Source organism: Phyllopteryx taeniolatus, chromosome 14, assembly GCF_024500385.1.
Source record: "Phyllopteryx taeniolatus isolate TA_2022b chromosome 14, UOR_Ptae_1.2, whole genome shotgun sequence".
NCBI lineage: Eukaryota > Metazoa > Chordata > Actinopteri > Syngnathiformes > Syngnathidae > Phyllopteryx > Phyllopteryx taeniolatus.
The window spans coordinates 22,533,605-22,558,966 of record NC_084515.1 but is presented as its reverse complement, the minus strand read 5'-3'; the positions used below and the strand labels follow the sequence as shown (position 1 = coordinate 22,558,966).

At 41.1% G+C, this 25,362-nt stretch overlaps 4 protein-coding genes across 10 annotated transcripts in view; 1 reads left to right on the top strand and 3 right to left on the bottom strand.

Moving 5' to 3' along the window:
* Nucleotides 1–150: 150 nt before the first annotated feature.
* urod (uroporphyrinogen decarboxylase) lies at nt 151–8,103 on the bottom strand. The gene is made up of 10 exons (XM_061796623.1): nt 7,926–8,103; nt 7,114–7,226; nt 6,938–7,017; nt 6,389–6,451; nt 5,341–5,538; nt 5,098–5,259; nt 3,049–3,183; nt 2,559–2,659; nt 786–852; nt 151–408 (listed from the first exon to the last, which is right to left on the bottom strand). Exons 1-10 carry the CDS (start codon nt 8,084–8,086, stop codon nt 244–246), a joined length of 1,245 nt encoding a protein of 414 aa, XP_061652607.1. The 5' UTR covers nt 8,087–8,103; the 3' UTR covers nt 151–243.
* Nucleotides 8,104–8,243: 140 nt separating this feature from the next.
* Nucleotides 8,244–17,723, bottom strand: lyn (LYN proto-oncogene, Src family tyrosine kinase). Of its 2 annotated transcripts, XM_061796621.1 has the most exons (13): nt 17,567–17,723; nt 15,335–15,411; nt 15,222–15,264; nt 14,522–14,627; nt 14,316–14,414; nt 13,377–13,480; nt 13,095–13,244; nt 12,479–12,631; nt 11,415–11,597; nt 10,310–10,386; nt 9,942–10,095; nt 9,532–9,663; nt 8,244–9,042 (listed from the first exon to the last, which is right to left on the bottom strand). In XM_061796621.1, the coding sequence occupies exons 2-13, from the start codon at nt 15,404–15,406 to the stop codon at nt 8,840–8,842; spliced, it is 1,476 nt and encodes a 491-aa protein (XP_061652605.1). In that variant the 5' UTR covers nt 15,407–15,411; nt 17,567–17,723; the 3' UTR covers nt 8,244–8,839. The 2 variants fall into 2 exon arrangements, with proteins under 2 accessions (XP_061652605.1, XP_061652606.1); XM_061796622.1 differs by lacking the exon at nt 17,567–17,723 and having other exon boundaries at nt 15,241–15,375.
* An 865-nt stretch (nt 17,724–18,588) lies between these two features.
* On the bottom strand, nt 18,589–23,611 carry LOC133488590 (cAMP-dependent protein kinase inhibitor alpha-like). Its single transcript, XM_061796624.1, has 2 exons — nt 23,434–23,611; nt 18,589–21,539 (listed from the first exon to the last, which is right to left on the bottom strand). The coding sequence occupies exons 1-2, from the start codon at nt 23,594–23,596 to the stop codon at nt 21,466–21,468; spliced, it is 237 nt and encodes a 78-aa protein (XP_061652608.1). The 5' UTR covers nt 23,597–23,611; the 3' UTR covers nt 18,589–21,465.
* Nucleotides 23,612–23,679: 68 nt separating this feature from the next.
* The window catches only part of ctnnd2b (catenin (cadherin-associated protein), delta 2b), a 122,097-nt gene continuing 120,414 nt past the window's right edge, over nt 23,680–25,362 (top strand). For 2 of the 6 annotated variants that reach the window (XM_061796617.1, XM_061796610.1), the window contains exon 1: nt 23,681–24,125. The gene's annotated coding sequence lies outside the window, so the exon portion shown is untranslated. Of the gene's footprint in view, nt 24,126–25,362 lie in introns of all 6 variants that reach the window. The other 4 variants (XM_061796614.1, XM_061796615.1, XM_061796613.1 and 1 more) reach the window with 3 other exon arrangements.

Below are 25,362 nucleotides of genomic sequence, written 5' to 3'. Positions count from 1 at the left end.
GGTCAAACACGATTTTCAAATCGTTTTCGGTTTTGATTTATGTTTAACACAACGTCCCAACTTCATTGGAATTAGGGTTGTAATAGGTCGTGGTGGTATACAAAGGCAAATTCATTTAAACTGTATGAAGTCAAGTAATTGAAGTGTTAATGTTGTTCATTTTTCTGTTTATTTACTTAGGATTCTACCCAAAATAAAACCGATCCAACATTATGCATTCTTGATCATTTTCTAGATCCCCGTCTAAATTTGCTTGACCATCTGTTTTGAGTGTTGATGTACAGCTTCCACGAAGGCGCCCACATTCTCCGGGTCCATATCGGGATAAAGACCGTGGCCCAGATTGGCAATGTAGCCTCTGGTGCCAAACCCTTCCAGCATGTTCCTCACGATGTCTGAGATACGCTCCTAAGAAAAATGGGGGGTGGGGGGGAGGTCAGACAAACAACTTGGGATATTTTTATTTTTTTTACCATTTCTATGAACTGGTTCAGATATGAACTATTTTTTGGCAAACAATTATATGTAGAGTGTGACAAAAGTTTGACAAAGTATGGTAAGAGTACAGACGTGAAAAACAAAGAATAAAGAAGGGCGGCATGTTTATGGGGGGTTGAAAATAGGAACACAATTTGGAAATGAAGAAAAATGAAGCATTCTTACCATATGAATGGTTTTCAAATAACTGTTCTCTTTGTTGTCATGAATAATTTCTACATACGCACGCATGCATCCACAAAAGGAGGATCCAAAAATGACATCCAAAAAGAAGTTTAGTGTGTTACCTTGGGAGCATAAAGCGCACATGGGTCCATGTTTCCCTGAAGGCTAACCTTTCCTCCTGTCTGCTCCCTGAATAGGAAAAAAAAAACAAACAAACATGGAAATCAACATGCACACACATACAGTATTACTCATTCAAATGCAAATACATCCGCCATTTCAGAGAACTCAACCAAATCTCTTACAAAGGAATCATTTTAAAGGGGCCATAATGGCTAATTTACTGCATTATCCCTAGCCATCGTGCTAACAAAATCAGTACCGTCCATTGGCCTCGCATGTTTTTTTTAAACACCTGCAAGCTGTTTTATATTGTGAAACAATATGCTAAATGTTTCCCTTAAAATGGTCATTCGGATTGCAGATGAAGCTCAAACACGCAATCTGAGCCAAAAAAACAACAAAAAAAGTGTATTCAGGTCTTTGAGATAACATCCTGCATGACAGCAGTTCATCTTTAAAGTTGAACTCAACTCATTTTCATTTCTAAATACATGTTTGTAGTTAAAACCTGCAAAGACATAGAACAATTTAGTCCTGAATTGTTGAGCTATAGCTTAAAATGCTTTTTCATCATCTCTTTTTTTGTTTTTGTTTGGTTTAGGTTTTTTTTAAGCCACGTGACATCAGCAGAGTCGGTCGGGCGTATACTTTCTCACAGGAGAATGTACCACGCAGTGGGCATTTGGCGGAATTGCCACTTTCTGATTCCAACCATCCATCCATTTTCTGACGAGAGGTCGGGTACACCCTGAAGTGGTTGCTACCCAATCGCAGGGCACGTATAAACAAACAATAATTCACACATACGGGCAATTTAGAGTCTTCAATCATCAGTTTTTTGTCTGAATAGTAGTACTTGCACAGAAATCATAAAAAGCCAAAGAAAAAGAAAAAGACGTGTCACCTGAAGTCATGCACGTACGTTTTTTTGTTCCATCCATCCATCCATTTTCTGAGCCGCTTCTCCTCACTAGGGTCGCGGGCGTGCTGGAGCCTATCCCAGCTGTCATCGGGCAGGAGGCGGGGTACACCCTGAACTGGTTGCCAGCCAATCGCAGGGCACATAGAAACAAACAACCATTCGCGCTCACAGTCATGCCTACGGGCAATTTAGAGTCTCCAATTCATGCATGTTTTTGGGATGTGGGAGGAAACCGGAGTGCCCGGAGAAAACCCACGCAGGCACGGGGAGAACATGCAAACTCCACACAGGCGGGGCCGGGGATTGAACCCAGGTCCTCAGAACTGTGAGGCTGACGCTCTAACCAGTCGGCCACCGTGCGGCCGTTTTTTGTTTTTATATATATATATTAATTATATATATATATATATATATATATATATATATATATATATATATATATATAATATATATATACACATTATTATTTTTTTTTTGGTTGTACTCTTAATTTTATGACCTTAGCGCCATTCGACTTCGGCAGTTCCACTGTACGTTACTTATCTGTCGTAGCATTTCAGTTCATTTCACTTATAAGCAGGCGTCGGTGCTTTGCTCAAAGGCACCTTAGCAGCAGCCAAGAAGCAGGGTGTCATTTTCGTCCGCAGCGGGATTGGAATGATGAACGACCCCCCTGCCCCAAAGCCCAAGTCCTCACAGATGAGCCAAGGGCTTCTGACTGATGAACAAGTTAACCATTACTAAGTTCCGCTAGTTTGTCACCAAACATCAAATCCTGAGTTTCCTGCTCTGTTCATCAAACACAGTGCGCTGGTTAATAATTAGCAGTGTGTGCGTGTGTGTGTGTTACCGTGCTGAGCGGGGGTCAATGGTCCAGTCAAGCCCGACCACTTGGTAATGAGACTGAGACAGAGCTTCAAGTGCATAATGAGCATCTTTTGCAAAAACGATCTGCATCACACAAACGCGCGTGCACACAAACACACACACACGCACGCACGCACACACATACACACACACACAAACGTCAATACTGTACACTGAAACTTCCTGAAGGCTCAACAAAACTTGTTGCTGGTGAAATGCTGCCATCTATTGGCAAAAAACAAAACAAAAACAATGAAAATGTGTGAATCCTTAATGAACCCTCTTGTGGCAATAATAGAAACAAAGCATTACAACCAATAACGCAGATAATTATAAGCGAACGAGGAGAGCAATACAACATATATAAGGGGTGAAAATATGTCTGAATAATTCAAAGGAATGAAAATAATACATTGTTATATTCGGCTAAATGTCTTGATGTGTATGTACTGCATGTGGGCGTGTTCTCTTACCATGGGAACTTCCTGTCGTGCCTCCTTGAGTTTCTCTTTGACACGGCGAGCAATGTCGTGAAGGTAAGGGAGAGAGAAAGTTTGAAACTCCACCGGCCCCAAGATGCCGGCGTGGGACTCGAAGACCTGCAGAGCCTGGACGACACAGACGAAGAGACATTTTACATAACGAAAGGAGGCGGTGAAGGGGCACAAAAAAGCAGTTCTTGTGCGATGCTGCGACAGTGTTGATGCTTTTTTGCATCACTGACCGAGCCAAAGGCAACCCAAAAAAAATAGAAACAGCTCTTGGTATGGTGCGGTACAGTTGCACTGGATACTAAAATTTAAAATTTATTTATATAGCACATGCCATACACAAGGTAACTCAATGTGCTTTACATGATTAAAAGCATTTAAAAACCCAAAAAAAAAAAAAAAAAAAAGCTTATAAACATTTACAGAGAAAAATAAAAGTACAATTAAAACAGTGTACAGTGGAAGAAATAGCATTAAAAAATGGAAATGCTCTGAAAAGCATGAGGAAAAAAAAAAGAAGAGTTTTTAACCTGGACTGACGTCACTTGTGTTGGCAACTTCTTCCATTTGTGTGCAGCATAATATCGAAATGCTGCTTCACCAGGTTTGCCTTGGACTCTGTGCTCCACTATTTGACCCGAGTCTGTTGATCTCAGAGCCCTACTGGGTTTATATGCCATTAGCTTTTCTTTCATGTATTCAGGACCCAAACCGTTTAGTGATTTCTATACCAGTAGCAGAACTTTAAAATCTATTGTAACGCGGATGGGGAGCCAGTGTAGAGACTTTAGAATTGGAGTAATATGCTCTGACCTCTTTTTTCTGATCAGAACCCGAGCTGCAGCGTTCTGAATGAGCTGCAGCTGTTTAATGCTCTTTTTGGGGAGTCCAGTAAGAAGACCATTACAATAGTCAAGCCTTCTTCAGATAAAAGAATGGATGAGCTTCTCCTGGTCTGCTTGGCACATGCAAGCCTTCACTCTGGATATGTTCTTCAGATGGTAGAATGCCTCACCGAACTCCTCCCACACCCGAGTTTTTGCTTCAGCGATCACCAAAGCTGCATTCCGCTTGGGCAACTGGTACCCATCAGCTGCCTCAGGAGTCCCACAGGCAAAAAAGGACTGATAGGCCTGCTTCTTCAGCTTGATGAAGACGTTCCCAGCAGACCCTCACAATACGTTCGGAACTGCCAGATCAGACTGGCATCTTCCCCCACAATTGGAGCCAACTCACTACTAGGTGATGATCAGTTGACAATTGAAATGGATATCTGACTTCAAAAGCGGTCATTGGCGGTCAATACAGCAGTAGATGGAAGCCTTTGAACTGAAATATTTATAACGTTCAAATGTAGTTATACAAGTTAAAAAGTAATGAGCCCGGTTAAATTTAACCTTTGAATAATTAACCATTTCCCCAGAATTTTTCAGGTTGTAGTTTAAATACTTGTTTGAAGCTTTGTTTAAAAAACAAAACAAAAAAAAAAACATTTATTGAAGCCCAGGATGAACCGCTGAAGATGGTCTCCCTCCCCTTTGCCTGTCACAGAGGTCACTCAAAGCAGCACACGAGCACTATTGCCACGATTAACAGCTGACGTTGGTCTGCCGCTCTTTGGCTTGTCACGGCGATCACCTTGACACCCACTTTTTGATTGTGCTGTAAGCTATTGCAACTTTCCCATCCATATTTTGCAACATTATGAAAATGTTGAGTAGTGATTCCCCTCCAAAAGTAAGAAATTCAATCAGCTCTCTGCTTCTGACGGGCATCCAACAATGTCATTTCCAAGATGGGTGACAGGAAGAGGACAGGGTTCAACAAAACTTTTTTTTTTTTTTTTTAAACAAGTATTTAAAATACAAACTGTGACAATATCTGAAAAAAAAAACATTATTAATAGGTAAAATTTAATTGGGCACATTACTTTTCGACTGGCCCTCATACAAATCATATTTCAGGATGTTTGTATGTTCTCCATTGAACATCAACATACTGTATCTGTATAGGCATGAGCAGAAGCCTGACCTGGGCTCCAGCTGCCACCTGGCCCAGCAGATACTCGACAATAACATCCGTGAGCATCTTCAACAGCACGTGGCTGGCCTCGGGATGTCGATACAGCCAACGCTTCGCCTTCGAGTGGGTGTTGGAACCGCCACCTTCTATCATGTAAGACATGAGCGTCCACTGTTAAAGGAACGCAAATCGATTAGAGACAAAAATAATAAGTTTTCAACATCTTCAGAATGCCCTTTCAGAACACCTCACCGGTGCTCCAGTGAATCCTATCAGTGGCACTTTGCCCTCAATCTTGTGTCTGGTCAGTGTGATGGCTTGGAAAACGTAACCCAGTTCTTTGGCTACGTCTACTTTCACACGGAGACGCTGCAGGTCTTCTGGCTCCTTCAGGGGCTCTGGGAATGTCGGACCTTTGCCTGGCACCATCTGGACATCCATACCCATTGCCTGAAGGGGGGAAGGCAAGGAATGAAAGACGAATGAATCTATGCAATCTACAACTTTCAATTTCACTATCAAGTTTCAATAAATGTTCATCCATTCAGACTGATGGATGTCAATGACTTTATTTCTTGACTGCTCTTGAATTTCTTTGGATCGTGTGATGTTTGTTGCAGCTTTTTTAGAGCTTTCGTCCGACTTGGTTTTGTCAAACAGGCTCTGTTTAAGTGTTTTCTTGAATGAACAGGTCTGAAGGTAACCAGGCTTAGGTGTGATCAGTGAAAATGAACCAAATGTTGTGATTAGCCACAATTAATTCATGATTTAATAAGAGGGGTAATTACTTTTTCACACAGGTCCAGGTAACTTTGAGTACCGGTCATTTTCTTTCTTTTTTTTTTTTTAATAAATGAAATCACCATTTTAAGTTCACATGGGTGATATTTGTCTGATATTTACATTTTTTGATGATCCTAAACAAAGTGGGGAAACTATGCAAAAATCTAAGAATTTGAGAAGAGGGGTGAATACTTTTTCACGGCACCTGCCTGTGTGACCCATGAAATGACATCATAATTACATAAAGGTTAAAAGCCACTAGGGGGCAGCAAAGCAGGCAGTCACCAGATAAAACATTACAACATGGAACTGCAGGCATAATGGCAATTTCAAGCATTTTTACCATTTTTAAATTGTTGGAAAGCACCGATTACAGTAGTGTATGTGCAGTATGCATGATTAATTCTTCCTAACTAAATGTTCAGCCTATTGTCATATTACGTGCTTGTTCGCCATGAACCTTTCATTTTTTTAGTTAGTAGACAATGTTTAATAAACAGAATGTGACAAAGCTTACCTGTGGCACAACAAGGATGTCAGAAAAGATGATGGCAGCATCAAATGGAAAACGCCTAAGAGGCTAAAAGACAGAAAAACAGACACAGTTAAATCTAAATGAAAACAATAAAGATACTATACTATAAACATGTGATGGAACTCAACATAGACTACAAACTAATTTTAAGTCTGGAAAAGTGAATCTGTGCATCGATGACATTATTATTGCAGTTGGTAGCACTGCAGCTACTGTTGCTACACTGTTTGACTTGCATAGCAGTAGATTGGTGGACGAAAACACTTTTCTCTAAACAATATTACACAACACGGACAATTAAGCAAAACAATTACCCAATAAATAAATAAATAAATTTAATGTTTACTATGTCTCCTTTAAAATCGTGTTTAGGAATTACATGTTTTACATCAAATGTCACTTAATCAGCAGGGTGAAGCTTAAAAATAACTGCTTGGAGGTGGGACAGCAAGTAGCAAGCAGAAACCTGAGAAGAGTCTACCTTGAAGGTTAAGATGAGAAGATAATTCACGTGCGAAAGTAATGCCATACCTGCAGTGTGAGCTCGCAGCAGGCGTCTGGTGAGCGGCACGTTTCAAAAAAGTCCTTCCCTGCCCTGAACTCGCGAAACTCTGCAAATATGACAAAATGTTAATCATCACAATTGATGCTGGACAGATATCCAGCTGGCGTGTTAGTTCAACAGAGCAGAAAAGAGATGCCAGTACCGGGTAGGTATCTTCCGGCCTGTCTCATACACCAGACGGGGACATGCTCGGTTTGTTCACCTCGAGCTGCTCGTAGGAATGTGTCATTCTGGAGTTGAGGGAAGTCTTCAGGGCTGGGAGGAACATCAGTCATATTCATTCTAAGCGGTTCGTCAAATAAAAAACATTATAATAATGCGGCTCAGACTGCGACTGGAAGAAGAGCATCACTGTTTTCGACAAAGACCTTGGCCCGTTCACACTGACTTGAAGTTACAAAATGTGCTTTTTATGTATGGACGGTTGTAACAACAGAAGGGTTAACAGCCAGCACATATTAACCCCTCGCCGTCAAGCTGTGTTATCTAAACTACAGACGTCCAACTCCCCAGTGGTGGCCGGGACAGATAAGACTCGCGCTCCTCTTATCGCCTCCCGGCACCATCGAGGCGGTTGAATAAAAGGCAGTGGAAGCAATGCATCCCTAAATCCCACGAAATAAAACATCAGCAGCGTGTCTATTCACAACAACGCAGACAGTATTATTACTGTTGAACCATGCGCTTATGTTGCATTAGTTTTCACTTCATTTGAGGGCAAAAACCATTGAAAGGAAGGATGTTCGAGACAATATAATATTTCTGTTCAATGTTGACTATTGAACAGCTCGAAGACTGTAGTCCAGTCCTGCTCTCCTGGGAATTACTCTTAATTTGCTAACAATTTGCTTTCATAACGATGACTGAAGACTGTTTTCATAAGGCCACTGACAGCTAACGGCTAACGTAGCTGCATCGCTGTGGTTGCGGAACAGCACGAAGCGGACTACTCACAGGATTAATTCGCCCTTGCTCATGTCGGCCAACCCGAGGAACACACGAGCTTCCTTTTGGAAGGCGTCAACCGAGACGTGCACCTCTTCGACTGACACTTCAAACCCGCTCAGGCTCCGTCTGCAACTGTCGATCGCAGGGCGCGGCCATCTTGGACCCATGTGACCACACCGGAACCTCCATACATTTCAAAATAAAACAAGGTTTCCTCCGGATATTCTGGTTGCCACCTACGTTTTCAAAAATAATGCACGTTAGGTTCATTCAAGACATAAAAACTCAAATGAGGTGGGGAAAAAGGGTTCATTTAAGACTAAAGTGTCCATACATGTGATGTGAGAGTGAATAATGGCGATCCCTGAATGGGATAAGCGTGACTTGAAAAGGCACGGATTGATTAGATAAATCATGTTTATGAGATACACAATATCACCATGATATTTGATACGTACATATGTGGTGCAAAAACAGAATGGCAGAGTATACAAATCATCACACAACACACACACGCACACACACAATTTTCAACAGTTTTGGTGCCTCTTTTGGTTAAGTTCAGGTTTAACATTCAAGCTAAAGCATCTCCACTTGGGTAAGAGTGATATTGGGGCAACGCAAGTTTACAACTGCTTAAAAAAAAAAAAAAAGGAAGTTGAAGTACTTCAATATGAAGCATGTGATACACTTGATTGGTCAATGACACAAGAGCCGAACAGCTATTTTGAAGAAAATGTTTCTGACAGCTTAAGAAAATTCAAAGATGGAGCAGTATAATTGCTGTACTTTCTTAGAGTGTCAAGTGGCCATTTTCACAAGTAACTTTCATAAATACAACACCAAGAGGCGCTCCAGTCAGAACGTAGAGCAAAAAAAATAACCATCTGTGCGAAAAAAGTCTCTCCAACAATCTGCCTCTACGGTTGTTGCTGATACTGTCCCTCGGTGGAAGTGTAATAGTCATCCAGGACGCTCTGCATGTACTCAAAAGTGGGCCTGTCATCGGGCGCGCTTTTCCAGCAGGACATCATGATGTCGTACAGCTCTGCGGGACAGTTGTCAGGGCAGGGCATCCGGTAGCCACGCTGCACCGAGGACATCACTTCTGCTTTTGTCATACCTGAACAAAATACACAGGTGCAGGTTGTCATTTCCTTTCAAGCTACTGTGGTTTACTATGTAAATAAACAGTGGTCAACATGGAGCATTTTAGCACAAGCGGAAGGGTGTTAAGATTTATAATGTTGTGACAATGTATTTTGGCATCTCGGACGTCCACCAGATGGGCTAGACTCGTCCACACCTCCAGGCCCCCTTCCATCCACCCTCTTGTGGACAGGGTTGGTTTTTAGGCATGTCTGGACTCCGTCCCTTGGGGGGTTTATGTCATGATCAGTGTTTGTGTGGACTTGTGGATTATTTCAATTAGATTTAGTTTGGTTTCATGTTATGTATTGTTTTCTTGTCTCCCATATTCAGGTCTTCACTGCACATCCCCAAAAACATGCATGGTAGGTTAATTGAAGACTCAAAATTGTCTGTAGGTGTGACAGGCATAGGAGTTGAAATATCAGCTTTCCCGGTCTAATATACATGACTTAATGTTCACCTGGATAAGGCATTTTCCCAAGCGTAATAAGCTCGTAAAGCAGAACTCCAAAGGACCACATGTCTGACTTGATCGTGAAAGAGCTATAGTTTATTGCCTCAGGTGCAGTCCACTTGATGGGGAACTTCGTTCCTGGGGAGGACAAACACAACACATACTTGTAGCCAAGATAAGAATATTTTTGTTTTTTTCCTTAACCTAATCATTATCAGGATTGAATTCCATGTGCCAGTCATATCTGTGGTCTACGTAGTGTGTGCTATACAGCAAATGCGGGATTTAACATTTCACTAGGCACGAACAAAGAGCGTCAGTACATCTATCTTACTGTGAAAAGTGTGTGTAAAAAGCAAAATAAAAACAAAACAGATGAAACAACACTGAAGTCATAAGCACACACACGCACACACCCTCTTTGGCAGTGTATTCATCATCACTTATGACTCTTGCCAGTCCAAAATCGGCAATTTTACAGAGCAGGCTCTCTGACACGAGAACGTTTGCTGCTCTCAGGTCTCTGTGGATGTATTTCTTCCTCTCTATATATGCCATGCCTTCTGTAATCTGCAACGAATTTAGGAGAAAAACAACGATTTAGAGGATTACATACCGAATGCATACAGGTGTATGATAGCTATCAACATATATGAGGAAAGAAATGTTATTCATGAATCCAGAAGTTAAATCAACACACACTACATAATCCATAATTCATAATGCATAAAATGGAAATGCATTGGAGCAAATGATGAGGTACTCAGATTTGCGTGAGGGTCACCTGTGCTGCAAAATCCGTGAGCTTGGGCAGTTGCAGTTTACAGCCTGCGTCACTCTTGAGGAAGTCAAGCAGGCTCCCTAACGTGCAGAGAAGAGGAAAAACACATCTGGAATTTCACGTTCAGGCATAAATGAATGGCCATACTGTAAATGATGAGTCCAATTAAATATCCATCCATTTTCTGTTCGGTTTATCGCCTTTAGGATCCCGAGTGAGCTGAGGCCCATCTCTGCTGACTTTGGAAATTAAGTGAGGTAACACCCTGGACTGGTCGCGAGTCCATCACAGGGCACGTGCACTGTAGACAAACAACCGCTCATACTCATATTGACAAATATGGACAATTTAGTCGTCAATTAACTTAACAAGCATGTTTTTGGAATGTGGGACCCATGCAAGTACGGGGAGAACATGCGAACAACACAGCAGAGCCGTAGCTGACATTTGAACGCTACACTTCAGAACTGTACTATTGATGACCTAAGCCCTCATCCACTGTGCTGCACAAAATTGTAAATTATGAAATATTTGCAATTTTCTTTTGAGTAGCTACCCACAACACACCCAGAACAAAAAATAAGGCCGGGAATTTTGAGGAATGCTAAAAAAAACACGCACACTTGTTTGGAACTTTAAACAGGTGAACAGGGTATTTGGACATGATTGGGTAAAAGGAGCATCCCCGAAAGGCTCAACTGTTCACAAGCAAAGATGGCCGTGGTTCACCACTTTGTGAACAACTGGGTGGGCAAATAGTCCAACAGTTTAAGAAACAACTGCAAGGAATTTAAGGATTTCAGCATCTACAGACCATAATATCATCAAAGGATTGAGAGAATGTGGGAAAATCTCTGCATGTAAGACAAAACCAACATTGAATGCCCGTGCCCTTTGGTGCCTCAGGCGGCACTGCATTAAAAACTGCCATCATGGTGTAAAGGATATTCCCACGTTTGCTCATGAACACTTTAGAAAACCACTGTCAGTTAACGCAGTTCGTCGCTACATCTACAAATGCAACTTAAAACACTACCATTTTCGAGTAACATATGCTGCCATCCAAGGAACATAAATAATGTTGACTTTCTTTTGTAATGTAGTTTACCATTTGCCATGAATTCAGTGATGATGTATATTGGCTGCGTCTTTGTCACGACGGCGTAGAGACGCACAAGTCTTTCATGCTGTAGCGTCTTCATGATGTTTGCTTCTTCCATGAAGGCTTCCACCGTCATGGTGCCTGGCTTCAGCGTCTTTACTGCTACTTTGGTTGTGTTGTTGTAGTAAGCTGATGAAAAAGACAGCCAAAAATGAGGTCATGAAAAATGAAATGTTCTCAATGTTGAGTGAAGAGATGCAATGAGCGAACCAGCCCGTGGCCGATTCCTTGCTAGTTTTGCATTTTTCTACTCGTGGCATGAGGCCGTGTCTGCAACCCACAGATGCTGCTTACAGTCGGTATTGCAACTCCTCCAGGATGGTGCATCACTTTGGCCTGACGGTTTTCACATAGTTAAGAGGGTGAGGACATTCCAGTATACAGGGCAGTACCCAGAAGACGTAGAGACCGTAAGAAGGCAGCAACACAATATGACCCGATCTGCTCCTTTTTGCAAGGAGGAACGTGATGAAGATCTGTCTATAAAATCTATAAAAATCTACAAGTTTCTTGATGTAGCATTGAGCTATGTGGTATAATAATTTACATTCTTAAATTGAGGCTTAAATATGCCAAGTATGTTGTCAGTGTTCAGATTTGTTCTACGAAAAATCCTAGTATTTGCCTGCAATTTCCTTCAAAAACACTTTGGTCACTTTGTAGGGCTTTGAATTCTGTTTTGAAAATGATTAATCAGGTTTTCTATATTCTGATATGAAACATTTTATAATGAAAACACACACATTGTTACATCAGCGACCTTTTCGGCCATTGGATGTATGTCTTTTTTCTGAAAATGAAATTAAATAATCTTTAGTTCTGTTATGTGCTTTCTTTTTTTCTTCCAAAGCCACAATAGGGGAAGTGAAACTTTGTGTTTTCTGTTTAGGCCACAGAAATGTACAGTATCTCTCTTACTAAGGCAGTGGATCCCCTTCTGTGGCATTTGCCGTCCAACTCAACATTATTCTCAGTGTCATCTCTTTTGTAGTTCCTCTCTCCATACACACCCATCCAGACTTCTCCAAACTGCCCAGCTCCGAGTTTCTTCACCATCGTAATGGACTCCTTGGAAATCTCCCAGGCGTCCTTATCCCACGGCTTCTGAGCTTTCGGCTTTACACATGGACGGTCCAGTTTACGACACAAGCCATCTGCTTTGTCTGAAAAATACACAGACATTTAGACACAAACACATTTAGTGGTATCTTTAAACTAATATTCATGACAAACTATAAAACTGATTATAGATGGCAGCACCCCCCCCCCCCCCAAAAAAAAAAAAAAAAAAAAAAATCAGTGGATAACAGGAAGGAAAAGCACTTACAGTATGGTTGCAACTATTAGAGCACTGGAAATAATGTGTAAAGTATCTGTACTTCACAATCAATGCTTTTGTGGTGTGATGTCATGAAAAGATAATTCCAAAAGGTTTTTGAGAAGATGGCTGACCGATCATTGTACACCTCAGTACTGTCATTCAAAATCAAGAGCTTTCTTAAGTCCATTCTTCTTCATGTGAAATGCATTGTTCATCGCAAATACAAATCAGACATTTATGCACATGCTAAGATAATCACTGATTTCAGGAAAGTGAGATCCTCCTTTGCCCAAAGTCGTACTCACTGTGGTAGTGTTTGATCATGGTGCCGATGTCAGGGAAGGAGATCTTTGGAGAGATGTAGAAACCACCATTATCCAACTTTCTGATCTTATAGTGTTTGACTGATTCTGTTGTCTGGTGGTCAACATCTCGTATGGACAACGACAAGCTACCTTGGGACAGAAAAAATTAACAGCGGTTTTAAGATTAGAGTCAGACGGCAGGAGGAAGGCTGTCACAACAGGAATCGTGAAATTGGCAAATAATTATGGAGGTGCCCTTCAATGCCATTGTGATTTCCTTACCTTTTGAAGTTTCACTTTCCCTGATAAGGAAAGCCCCAGGTTTGTTTGCAGGCGACAGTAGCTGCCTCTCGGCATCTTTTCTGGTAATTTCCTTGAAAAACCACCTGCAAAGGATGATTATTAACTCTGTGGTTGGGACGTGGAGGTTTTTGTGCCAAAGAATTAAACAAAAAAAAAAGCAAAATAATCAAGGGCAGCACCGTGTGTAGTCGTTAGCTCATCTGCCTCACAGTTGAGAGGTTCTTAACTGGAATCCCGGCTCAAAATGTTAATTGATTTATGACATTGTTCAAATGACAAATTATTTGTATCAGAATCCTTTAGTTAGAACTGTACAATCACACCGTCGTGATATGGACTTTATTTTGGAATATAAGAATAGATCAAATAAATATTCTGTTAAGATAATATTGTCAGCCAGAGCTGCGAGGAATGCAAAGTTATCGATGTCCTTTCGCCATCGTTCCTGTCATACTGTGTTGCGTCTTTTTGTTTGCGCATTAAGGACAAAAGTCCGTTTTTTCTTTTTAATTCCATATTTTTAAAAAAGACCATTCAAGCAACCCATTTTTCCTCATGTTTTGAGATTGTAGGGTGAAAGCTGCAGCTGGCCACGAATGCCGACTGAATAGGTAGCAACGATGGGAAAATGAAATGAAAGCAATGGCCCATCAGCAACATATTAAGTGAAAACAAACAAACAAAAAAGAAGTATACTAGTACTAGTTAATTTTTGGAATGGTGACGTGAACGTCGCACACTCATCATTCCCCATCAAAATGAGTGAACAAGAATTGTGATTGAGCCTCACAAAGGCTCTTCTTGTGGACTTTTGGAAAATCTCCCCAAAAGTATGGATGCTCTTAAATTGTTGGAAAGGAAACACAACAAAGTCCACATATGTATGTACAGTATATACGTATGCACAGACAGACTCACTGCTCTGTTTCCATGGTGTCTGCTTGGGCAACATAATTGGATGGGATGAAGCCCTGTTTGTCAGATGTCAGCGATTTGACTTTCCACCACTCGCCGTGTCTGCAAAGAGTGTTTAAGTGCAATTGTTGTATATTTTCATCGATGAGTCCTGACTCGCATCCTAAATACTGGGAAGGAGTTTCTGTGCTTCTAGTTCAGACACTCACTCCTCAAGAATTGTCATCTTTTCTCCTTTTGTGAAACCAAGGTCATCAGGATGTACAGCTTCATATGGGTAAAGGCCCACCACTACCTTGCCAATCTTGTGTTGCTCTGAGGAGAGATACAATGTTTGTTAAATCTTACAGTTTGTCATAACTGAGTGACACTGAATTTGCTATTGTCCAGATATACAGGTATTTCCACTTTAAATGGAACCTATGGATATATGCCGCTGCCCTGCGGCTGTACAAACCGGAATTAGAGCAACACACTCAGGAATGATATGCGTCTAAAGTTCAAACTGTAGTCTTACATACATGACACCAAGATTTCAGCAATATACCGGTAAGCACTTTTTTCTTTTGCTTTCTTGTATAAGGACTAGTTTATACAGAGAGTGTCGAGAGAAGAATAATGTCAGAAGAGTAGAAGAATATACTGAGGTATAAGTTATGTGAGTTAAGCTGACTCATAAATCATCACGTATTATCAAAGTTAGGACACATTGTTCAATATTATTTGTTTCTAATTTTCTGTAACAAATTAAGACAAAAAGCAGCACAGCTACTGTCAGTACACATGGCAGAAAGAAAAAGAAAAGCAAAATGGGTCTGCCAAATTGGATATTGGAACTATATGTTTTAACCAATATTTTCAAATAAAAAACTAAAATAAGCCAGAGATAAGAATAAAAAAATGGCATACCCTCCATCCTTTGAAATACCTGGCCAGGCAACATGGAGTGATTCTGTAACAGGAGACAGACATGTTCAATTGTCTGTCTTCCTTCCTCAGGTCGTATTAAATTCATGACATACTGTCTGCTGACTGATTTTCTCCTCGGTGGCCTCGCACAGCCTGCTGTTCAGTGTGGACTTGATACAACCCATAATGTCTAAATGGGGAAGTGAAAAAAGAAAGGTGTACCGGATCGTTACCATGTTTTTTTACTGACAAAAACAATGACCCAAAAAAAACAGTATTTCTAATGTCTGGGTGCCACGCACCCGTGTGGGCTGACATGCTCGATTTTCAATTTGATGCATTTTTCTTTCTTCATCACAGTAACTTTATTTTGAAAGAAAGGTAAATACTGCACAAATGTGTTTGCATCAAATTACTCTCTATTGATGTATTTGTACTTTATCTACCGCGGACTCTGCACGTCTCTTCTATTCAGACACATTAAGTGTGGACAACTTGGCCATTTCACCTCAGAAGCCAAGCTAAAAAATATGGAGCTGGTTCGCCCTTTGGATGTCCCCTTTTAGTCAAATGGTCTTCAAAAATTTGGCGCGTATGTTAAGCGTGTGTACCTTCATAGACTTTGTTTTGTGCACTATTGCAAACTAATTCTGGGACAGAAAAAGGGCAATCACACAGCATTGTCCAAAATCCAGAAGGATCAAGAGTAAAAAAGAATTCAATTGAATTGCTTGATTTAATCATTGCTTAATAGCTTTACCCACATGATTTGTTCGGTCAAATGAAGATACATTCACTGAATGACAGAGATTTTGTGATTGGCCCTTATCCACCAATGGGTATGAAATAAACTCATCAGTGAGTAATTGGAACGTGTAGCATTGATGGTTTTTAATCATCGAAAATTTGGGGGAGAATGAAGTTTGAACCAAAATGATTTGAAGTGATGCATAAAAGTCACGTTTTGTTTGATTAAAATATTTAAAATTTGGGACAGAATGCACAGTTTTTTTTTTTTTTAAATGCTCTGAAAGGGTCCTTTCTCACTGTCACGCCTCGTCGTGGTTACGCTCATCGATGCAGTTTACACCTGCCATTCAGATGCGCTATTTAAAGACGCGAAATTAGCCTCGGTCTTATGGAAGCAAAAGTGTATTGTGTTGTAAAATTGACACTTCAATCACAATTGGCTTGTTCCCCACCAAAGGCAGCGCCATACAAACTCTGTCATTGTCCATATACTGGCCCCTGTAATGGTCTTCTAGGTCATAACAGTGATACAAAACATTGGCGGTTGATTTCATTGATGGTATTGCAGTGACAGAGATCACACTGTCAATCAATACAACCTACACAGACGAAAAACAGAAGACAGTGCCAGCGAGTTCGGAGGCTGCTGTGGAGGATCTACTCAAGTACAAGGTTTTGAGTACACTTCGCGGGATTTTAGGTGCGGTTTGCTTCCCATGCAAATGGTGCCCTGCTTTTAGTGCGGTTGTGAATATTTTCCTTATTTGAGTGTTTTCATTTGGCTTCGGGGCAGAAATGATTCTGCCGCATGAATTTTGCCTCACAACAAGTGATTGCTATCCTGCGACATGACACGGAAAAATAATCCCAAGTAATTCTGTTGATCTACATTGAGCGATGACTACGTTTGTAAAATGAGGTCAGTGCTCTACATTTCTCTTTTGGGACATTTTGAAGAAAAAGACGTACTGCAAGTAGTTGAGTTTAACTTTTCTTTGGCCTATCAAAGCGGTTGTTTCTCTGCCGAATGTTTTCATATAAAATACAACTGGTTAACTACTGACTGCAAGCAGAGTCATTTGATCTACTGGGGGGAAAAGTACATAAAAATGAAGGTGAAAGAAGGCGTTCCACAGCGCTTTGTCGGGTCACTGCCTCAGGTTATATTTTTAACTTGACAGCAAACAGCCGGAAACGAAGGATCTGAACAGATTAGGAGCCTGTGCGCATGCACACGACACACTAGACAATGAGCAACCGAAAAAACTTCCTCCTTTAGCAATGGACCATGTCAAAGCCTATATTGAAAATGAAAGGAGACAGCAAGAGTCTGCAACTCAAATATTATCAAGTTTCATTTACAGAATGAGCTTTTGAAAGAAATAAAGGCTTCACATCTTAAAAAAAAAAAACTTATCTCGTGGAAAAAAAAATATCCTTTATGGAGAAAGGTGACTAATTTTAAAGAGTAGCCCCCCAAAATAGACCAGCGATAACATCTTTACAATGCATGCCCCCTAATAATTCACCCATGATAGCACACAATGACTAGATGCTGGTTGTTTTTCCTGACACGTCACACACATTGTCCTTACCTCTTGATGTGTGAGCAAGCCGTTAACGCGCTGTGAACACGTTTCCCGGTCCTCACATTGGCTGTGAGCTTTTCCACCTGGCTGGCCCACTCACTCACGAAACTGCTGGTGTTGGTCTCGGCAGCCGGGCCCGCCCCCCACAATGAGGAACTTCACAAAAACTGGTTGCTTTTTTTTTTTTTCTTCCTCATTGAAACTTCCTGGTCCAATTGTCTAATCATTATTTGCATAATCATCAACGCACACACATACATATACGCGCACGGGTACATAATACAGACGGCTTTTGGAAGGTTACTGTACATTTTCTGGCCCAAAGATTAGGCATGCTTTGTAAACGTATGGAAATAAATATGTACAGTGGGTACGGAAAGTACTCAGACCCCCTTCAAATTTTTCACTATGTTTTATATTGCAGCCATTTGGCTGAAATCATTTAAATGACTTTTTTTTTTTTTTTTTCCTCATTAATGTACACACAGCACTCCATATCGACAGAAAAAAAAACGGAATTTTTGAAATTTTTGCAGATTTATTCAAAAAGAAAAACTGAAATATCACACCGTATTGCTTTGCTTTTGCTGTAACACTCATATATTTAACTCACCTATGGTCACGGGCTCTGGGTCGTGAACGAAACAACAAAAATTTGTTTCCACCTCAGGGCGTCCAGGGTCTTCCTTTGAGATAGGGTGAGAAGCTCGGTCATCCAGGAGGGGCTCAGCGTTGAGCCGCTGCTTTGCCGCATAGAAAGGACCCAGATGAGGCGGCTCGGGCATCTGGTTAGGACGCCGCCGCGGATGCCTCCCTGGTGAGGTGTTCTGGGCACGTGTTGAAGAGAATGTATCGACCGGCTGGCCTGGGAACGCCACAGGATCCCCCTGCTGGAAGAGGTGGACGAAGTGGCTGGGGAGAGGCAAGTCTGGGCTCCCCTGCTTTAGCTGCTCCCCCCGACCCGACCTCGGATAAGCGGCAATAAATGGATGGACGGACGTGTGGGAGTAAAGCAGCACAGCCAAAGGTCAATGCCATCAGTCATTTATTTTACTTTGACCGACACAAAGTGTAGAAAATAGCTCACAAACAACATACAATTAAGACATTTATCAAACACATGCACCTCACATTCCTACAAGGTGATTTATAAATAGCTGGGTTTACACAGTGTCGTCACTATGGTCACATGGTAGTAGTGTACAAATAACCTGATTGGAGGAGTGCCATACAAACCGATTACTATTCACATGAAGAGGAAAGTATAGTTTGTAAAACTGGACAATAAATACACTCACTCTTAAATGTATACAGTTTCAAAACTACATGCATGATGCTCCTTTATGGAAGTCAATTATCGGATGTAGCCATTACCACGCACTGTATCGGGAATATAGTGTGCCTCTGTGTAAGAAGTAATAGACACTTTCACACAAACATGGCACACTTACTGGAAGCTCCACACAATATTGCATAATTATCTACATTAAAGAAAGAGGTCCATGTTTTGAGGAATGCACTTTTTTCACGTTTTGCTAAAAGTTAGAAGAGACAATTGGTACTGTTATCTGTGGCAAATAAGCAAGAAGCCAACAATTAATTTAGCAAAAGGATAAAGTATTTAGCTAAGCATAATGGATGGATGGATAATGAAAATAGAGGAAACAGGAGCCTAGTTATGGCAAGAGCATTAACCTGTCACTCCCTGTTAAATTCACTAATTCATATGTGCACGTTTGTAATTTTATGGAAAATGAATGAAAGTGTAAGTACAGCATGGGTCACAGAGCATAATAACTATTTCATGGTCCACAACTGCTCATTTTGTCTTCTTTGTCGATTTTTGATGAGTAAAACAAAAATAAATACATAGAATAAAAATCACAACACATTTGAAGAGACTAGGTGTAAATTGTTACTTGCACATAGCTAAACTGCAAAGATTCAATTATATAGATATATTTTTTGTAATGTACAAATATTATAAATGTAATAATAAACTAGTGGGTTGCTGGACTTAGATGCACATCAACCTGACAGTATAAACTCCCTCTTCGACATTTCCACGAGAGATGGCAAGCGGGAAGATTATTTTAAGGGAAATCGTCACATTGTAAGGTTCAGTGGCATGTGCTCCAACAAAGCATGCAGTGACGCTGCACCACCGAGATTTCAGTAATGATTAATACTGTACAGGAACTCAAATGGCTAATGTCGAGTTGTTGTTTCAAACTGTTACCTGCCTGCTTTTATCTGACTGAGCACAATAACTTATTTTATGGGTTATATACTGTCATGACAGACACTGATTTTGATTCCCATCTTTCCTCATATAGTGCTTTTATTTGTATAAATGCATTCTTATTATTATGTTATTTTGAATAGTCTTACGGTAGCCAACTGGTTAGCCCTGCAGTTCTATGGTTGGGGGTTCAAATTCACGCTCCAGCCGCCGTGTGCAGGTTAACAGTCGACTATAAATTGTCCCTTAGGTGCGTAGGTGAGTCTGAATGATTGTTGACATGTGCCCTACGTTTGGCCTGCAACCAGTCCAGGGTCAATCCCGCCTCTCAACCAAAGTCAGCTGGGATAGGCTCACCCGTGACCCTACTGAGGATAAGCAGCATTTTTGAGGTACAGTGCATATTTGCTCAAGGTCACCACACTCCTGGGAATTCATTTGGACACAGGTACTATTTGAAGAAATTAAGTATATTGAATTTGTCCGAGCTGCTCACAGATGGAGTTGCCCAACGTCTTGGTAAATTGAAGAATTCAGATTAAGATTGTATCCATGGTAACTCGGAAAGAGTGGGGGATACATTGAAGTCAAAGTTGGCCGTTTGCTGTTTCAACAGCAGATTAGTTTTTATGCGTAAAGCATTGATCACCCTTTCGTTTGATCGTATTTGAATGTTGTGTGTTTGTAATAGTACGTGAGCTCAACACAACAACGGTCTACAATTCTGAGTCAGTTATCATATTTTTCCTCGTTCAAAAGATAAACAATTGGATGATGCTCAGAGGGACACATTTGATTATTTATGACCACATTATTTCTAGCTGATTACAAAATCAACTACTAGACTTTTCTTCATCCGTAAATTCAATGTAATAAATAATTAAATGTACACCGAGCAAAAAAAATAATTAAAAGAACAAGTCAATGTAACCGTTTTATATACGATAGCTTGGCTTTTGTTTGTGATGTGATATATTCCACTAGTGATGATTCATATTTGAAATGGTTTGAGTTTTAATTACACGATTCGAACTCGATTTACCACATAAATGAGAGGATATGACAGTCCAATTTAGTCACACAACAGTGGACAAGATTCGAGGTGTTTCCAGCCCTGCTTACATCTGGTCCAATTTTCAGAACAGTATTGTCAATTTCAAGGAAGCACACGCCATTAACTAGCAATATAATCCCTATCAGCATCACTACCTCTATACACATGCTAGCTCCACTGCGACCCATTACATTAACACGTCTCAGTGGGCTCACAAATTGCTTGCACAACTACAAAAGCAACAGAGGCTCTCTTTTTCCATTCACCCCAATCAGTGTTTTAGCACTGCACCTCATTCATTCAATGGAGAAAAACACAACTTGCTCTCATTTCACTTGAACTCTAAAGCACTTGCTGTCAAGTCTGTTGTTGTAGTGCACAGAAGGTGTGAGAGCAAAGCGCATAATCCAGTTCATTGCCTCCCCACTGGATTTTAGGTTTTAGAGTGACTTGCTACTAACTAGTCTCATCAGTAGTATTGATAATGCGAATGCATCAATATTCTGTTAGCCTCCAGCTACCTGCCAGGCGTCAAGAGAGGCTTTGGACCCACCAAGGCCGGGAATCAATCCGGCAATGTTCTGTTCACCGGCGAGGGACTGCGGCAGGTTAGCTGTTCTTTTGCGCCGCCTCTCTTTGAGCCGAGGAGAATGAGCTTTGGGTGTCATCAGCGTCGTTTGCATCTGAGAGCAAGAGAAGGAAAGATATTCTGTTACCATCTCAGTCTCAATTGGGCTTTCTTTTCAAAACAGCAGCAGTTTAGTTTGAATTTGAACAGCTGACCTAATTCTCCAGTTTTTACAAATATGACGACTGCGTTGGCAAGTCCAAAGCGTGACTGGGAACTGCGAAAGCAGGGGTGTCAAACATACAGCCCACGGACTACTTCTGGACCGTGGACTGAGGGCAGTGGGAATAGAACACATTAACGGCAATTTTTCAATAAATGTAACTGTTGTTGCTAATTTTGTCCACTGGTGGTCGTACTGACGACCACTTACATGACCAGTTACCACCTACAGTCCCCTTCCAAAGTATTGGAACGGCAAGGTCAATTCCTTTGTTTTTGTTGTATACCGAAGACATTTGCGTTTCCGATCAAAAGATGAATAAGAGACAAAGGTTCAGAATTCCAGCTTTTATATCGTGGCATATACATATAGATGTGTTAACTCAGGACAGAGAAACCTTTTGTTTGAACCCACCCACTTTTCAAATGAGCAAAATTATTGCAACATGTGACTAGTTGCCCAGGTGTTGCCTTTTAGATTGATTACTTAAACATTAGATAGTGCTTGTTTTTGGCTTTGGGTTTCACCTGTGAAAACTGCATTTGCTATTAAGCAAACATGACGACAAGAGAGCTGTCTATGGGAGAAAAGCAAACCCTTTTGAAGTGGAGAGAAGAGGGAAAATTTATCATAGCTATTGCACAAACATTGGGCATAGCCAATACAATACGGGCAGCCGTGGCCCAATGGTTAAGATCATCGCCTGCCACCGTGGGGGACCTAGGTTCAAAACCCCGACTGGACCATCCGCCAACATCCCCCGGACTCACGGCTGTGGTGTCCTTGAGCAAGACACTGATACCCCGAAATGCTCCCCGGGCGCTTCAGCTGCCCCCTGCTCCAGTGTGTTCCACTAACATGTGTATGTGTTCACTGTGATGGGTTAAATGCAGAGAACAAATTTCGTGTGCATGCATGCATGTTCATGACAATAAAAGATGATTCTTCTTCTTCTTCTTCTTCTTCAACAATTTGGAATGTCCTGAAAAAGGAAGAAACTACTGGTGTACTGAGCGAAAGACATCGAACAGGTCGGCCAAGACTATCAACAGCAGTTGATGACAGAAACATAGTGAGAGCTGTGAAGAAACACCCAAAGACAACAGTTAGTGAGATCACTGCCAACCTCCACAGGTGAAGGTATCACAATCCACTGTTTGAAGAAGACTTCGAGAGAAGAAATATACAGATTGGATTTTGCAAAGAAGGACAGAGGTGAGCCACATGATGGTAGCAGCAGAATGAATTCTGAAGTCTGCAAAACCATTTTGTCTGGCAATTTGCAGAAAAATGCATCAGCACTAATCGGGAGAAGCTTCATCATGCAACAAGGCAATGACCCAAAACACACTGCCAACGCAACAAAGGACTTCATCAGGGGGAAAAAGTGGAAGGTCTTCAACTGGCCAAGTCAATCACCGCACCTATACCCAATAGAGCATGCTTTTTACCTCCTGAAGAGGAGACTGAAGGGAGAAACCCCCAGAAACAAACAAGAACTAAAAGAGGCTGCAGTAAAGGCCTGGAAAAAAAAAAACAGTTTAAAAAGCTGAACAAGTATGCTTGATTCTTAAACATGTTTTTGTTCATACAAATGATTAACTAAAAATGTATAAAAGCTACTCCTCAATTACTCTGTACTTAAGTATTATTTTCGCTTAACACTCCTAATTATTTGGACGATGACTTTTTACTTACTTTACTTAAGTAACACTACTCTTACTTGAGTACAAATTCGGGCTCCTTTCTACCCATCTCCAAATACAACAGATAATAGACAGTTTACCTCCGCCTCCTGCATTGATGTGAAGTTGGGAGAGGGACAGGGTAAGGGGCAGCTCTCGGCCTTCAGGGTCCGTAGGACTCTGCAGGATGTCGTGGAGGGCATTCCTACGTCCTGTCCTGCCAGAGGCGATGAAGTCGGCGTACGTGACCTCAACATCAGACATCGCTTAATCATCATTCAGACAGCAACACCTACGAGAACAAGCAGATGTGCATTTTTCCGTACATACATTCATTTGTAAAAAAAAATTCAAAGGCCAACAACAAAACAACCCCCCAAAAAATAAGAATTTGCCTTCAATAAAAATCCAAACTTCCAACTATTAACAGCCCCTGCCAAAAATGTATCATTAATTCAATGACGTTATATTCTTTGTTGGAGCCACGTTGCTCCGCACATGACAAACAGGTGTGTCTTTTACGTTAGACAATTTTACAGACAATCTGCCTCCCACCTGTCTGGGAAGTGAACCATTTTCCATCTTTCGTTTGGCCATTTTGGCCAAGGGGAAGTGTACATTTTGCTTCTGTCATGTAATGTTGATTTGACCTAAATTAACGTCAGTGGCCTTGCCTTGAATGCCCCCTAGAGGGCGCTGATGTTTTCGCTTTTGTCCTAAAACGCGAGAGAATCATTTTTTTTTGCGCTGGGATGGCCTCCAGGACGCCCGCGACCCGAGCGAGGAGAAGCAGGTACAGCGAATTATCTATTCCTGAATGAACATGCATTTCAAACCGACTAGTCTTTGCTCCAAGTTGAGCTCATTAGCCACTGTTAGCATGCTAAGATGCAAAAACTAGGGTAGTGTGTGGCTGCCAAACAATGGGCAACCACATTTTCATTAAATGCTCATTTAATACCAAGTAAATTACTCCTGTTTTTTATTATACTCCAAAGAGTGAGTTCATCCCATTGTTTTTTTTTTTGACGTAATGATAAGACTCCCCGATGCACCATGACGTCACCTCATGGCGTCCCATGGAAGCTTTCGCTTACCTTCAGACTCGCAACAGCTCAGTTGCACCGTGGGAGGCTCAATTCAGTGGCTGAGCGGCACCACAGGCCCGACATCATTTGCAGACGTCCATTCAAACACAAAACAGTCAAAACAAACACACAATATTCAAAGAACAGCCAATGGGAAATAATATGCAGCGCTAACTCTGACTATGTTAACGAAATAAGGAAATATTAATGTCATTAGCCGCAGAAGAGGTTGCCTGCAAAGTATCCAGTCCTCTGTCTTCGCGTCTTCCTCCTTCCCAGCCAATGAGCTGTCAGTACGCCGAATCTGAGCGCTGATTGGATGAAAGGCACAAAGGATGAGAGGAGACTGGGAGCAGACTGATGCTGCATTCGCTGTCACCTCGTAAAAAATAAAACAAATTTTTAAAAACCAAAGCAAGACTAATAATGATAGAAACCAGAGGAAGAACATTACAAGTGTTTACATGCTTACATGACTAAAGTAATACGAACAAAATAATAATTAAAAAAATCATAATCCGTGGGGATATTATGCAGTATGTTACCAAACTACAAGATGAGTCTGTTGCAACCACAAATGACTACAACTACCACTACGAGTACATATCGGGGAAAAAAACAGTATCTAAATCAAAAGCGGGAGCATCTTGCATCTGTCCATTCTCAATAGGACTTTTCCTATTGAGGGGGTGGGGGGGTCGCTGTAGCCTATCCCAGCTGACTTCTTCACCCTCAACTGGTCGGCTGGAACATCTTGTTGTACCCAAATTATGCATCAGTGACATGACCATGCTACCGAACAACCAGATACAGGTTTCCCATTCAAGACTCAAGAAGAATATTATGCACAGTAACAACAGTATGTAATCCTTACTTTGTTACTTTCCTTTCACAAAGAGCTGATATTAGTAATTCAACAACCCAATAAAAAAATATATATTT

Bases quoted from the DNA above. Each gene is read 5' to 3' on its own strand.
- urod (XM_061796623.1), bottom strand. From the start codon at position 8,086: ATGGGTCCAAGATGGCCGCGCCCTGCGATCGACAGTTGCAGACGGAGC. The intron at 7,227-7,925 runs GTGAGTAGTCCG...TGTTCCTCCCAG, and splicing joins AGCAAGGGCGAATTAATCCT to CCCTGAAGACTTCCCTCAAC. The intron at 7,018-7,113 runs GTACTGGCATCT...TCATATTTGCAG, and splicing joins GGCCGGAAGATACCTACCCG to AGTTTCGCGAGTTCAGGGCA.
- LOC133488590 (XM_061796624.1), bottom strand. From the start codon at position 23,596: ATGTCTGATGTTGAGGTCACGTACGCCGACTTCATCGCCTCTGGCAGG. The intron at 21,540-23,433 runs GTAAACTGTCTA...TCTTGCTCTCAG, and splicing joins CATCAATGCAGGAGGCGGAG to ATGCAAACGACGCTGATGAC.
- lyn (XM_061796621.1), bottom strand. From the start codon at position 15,406: ATGGGTTGTATCAAGTCCACACTGAACAGCAGGCTGTGCGAGGCCACC. The intron at 15,265-15,334 runs GTATGTCATGAA...CTCCTGTTACAG, and splicing joins AGAAAATCAGTCAGCAGACA to AATCACTCCATGTTGCCTGG. The intron at 10,096-10,309 runs GTGACCCTCACG...AATTCGTTGCAG, and splicing joins TCACGGATTTTGCAGCACAG to ATTACAGAAGGCATGGCATA.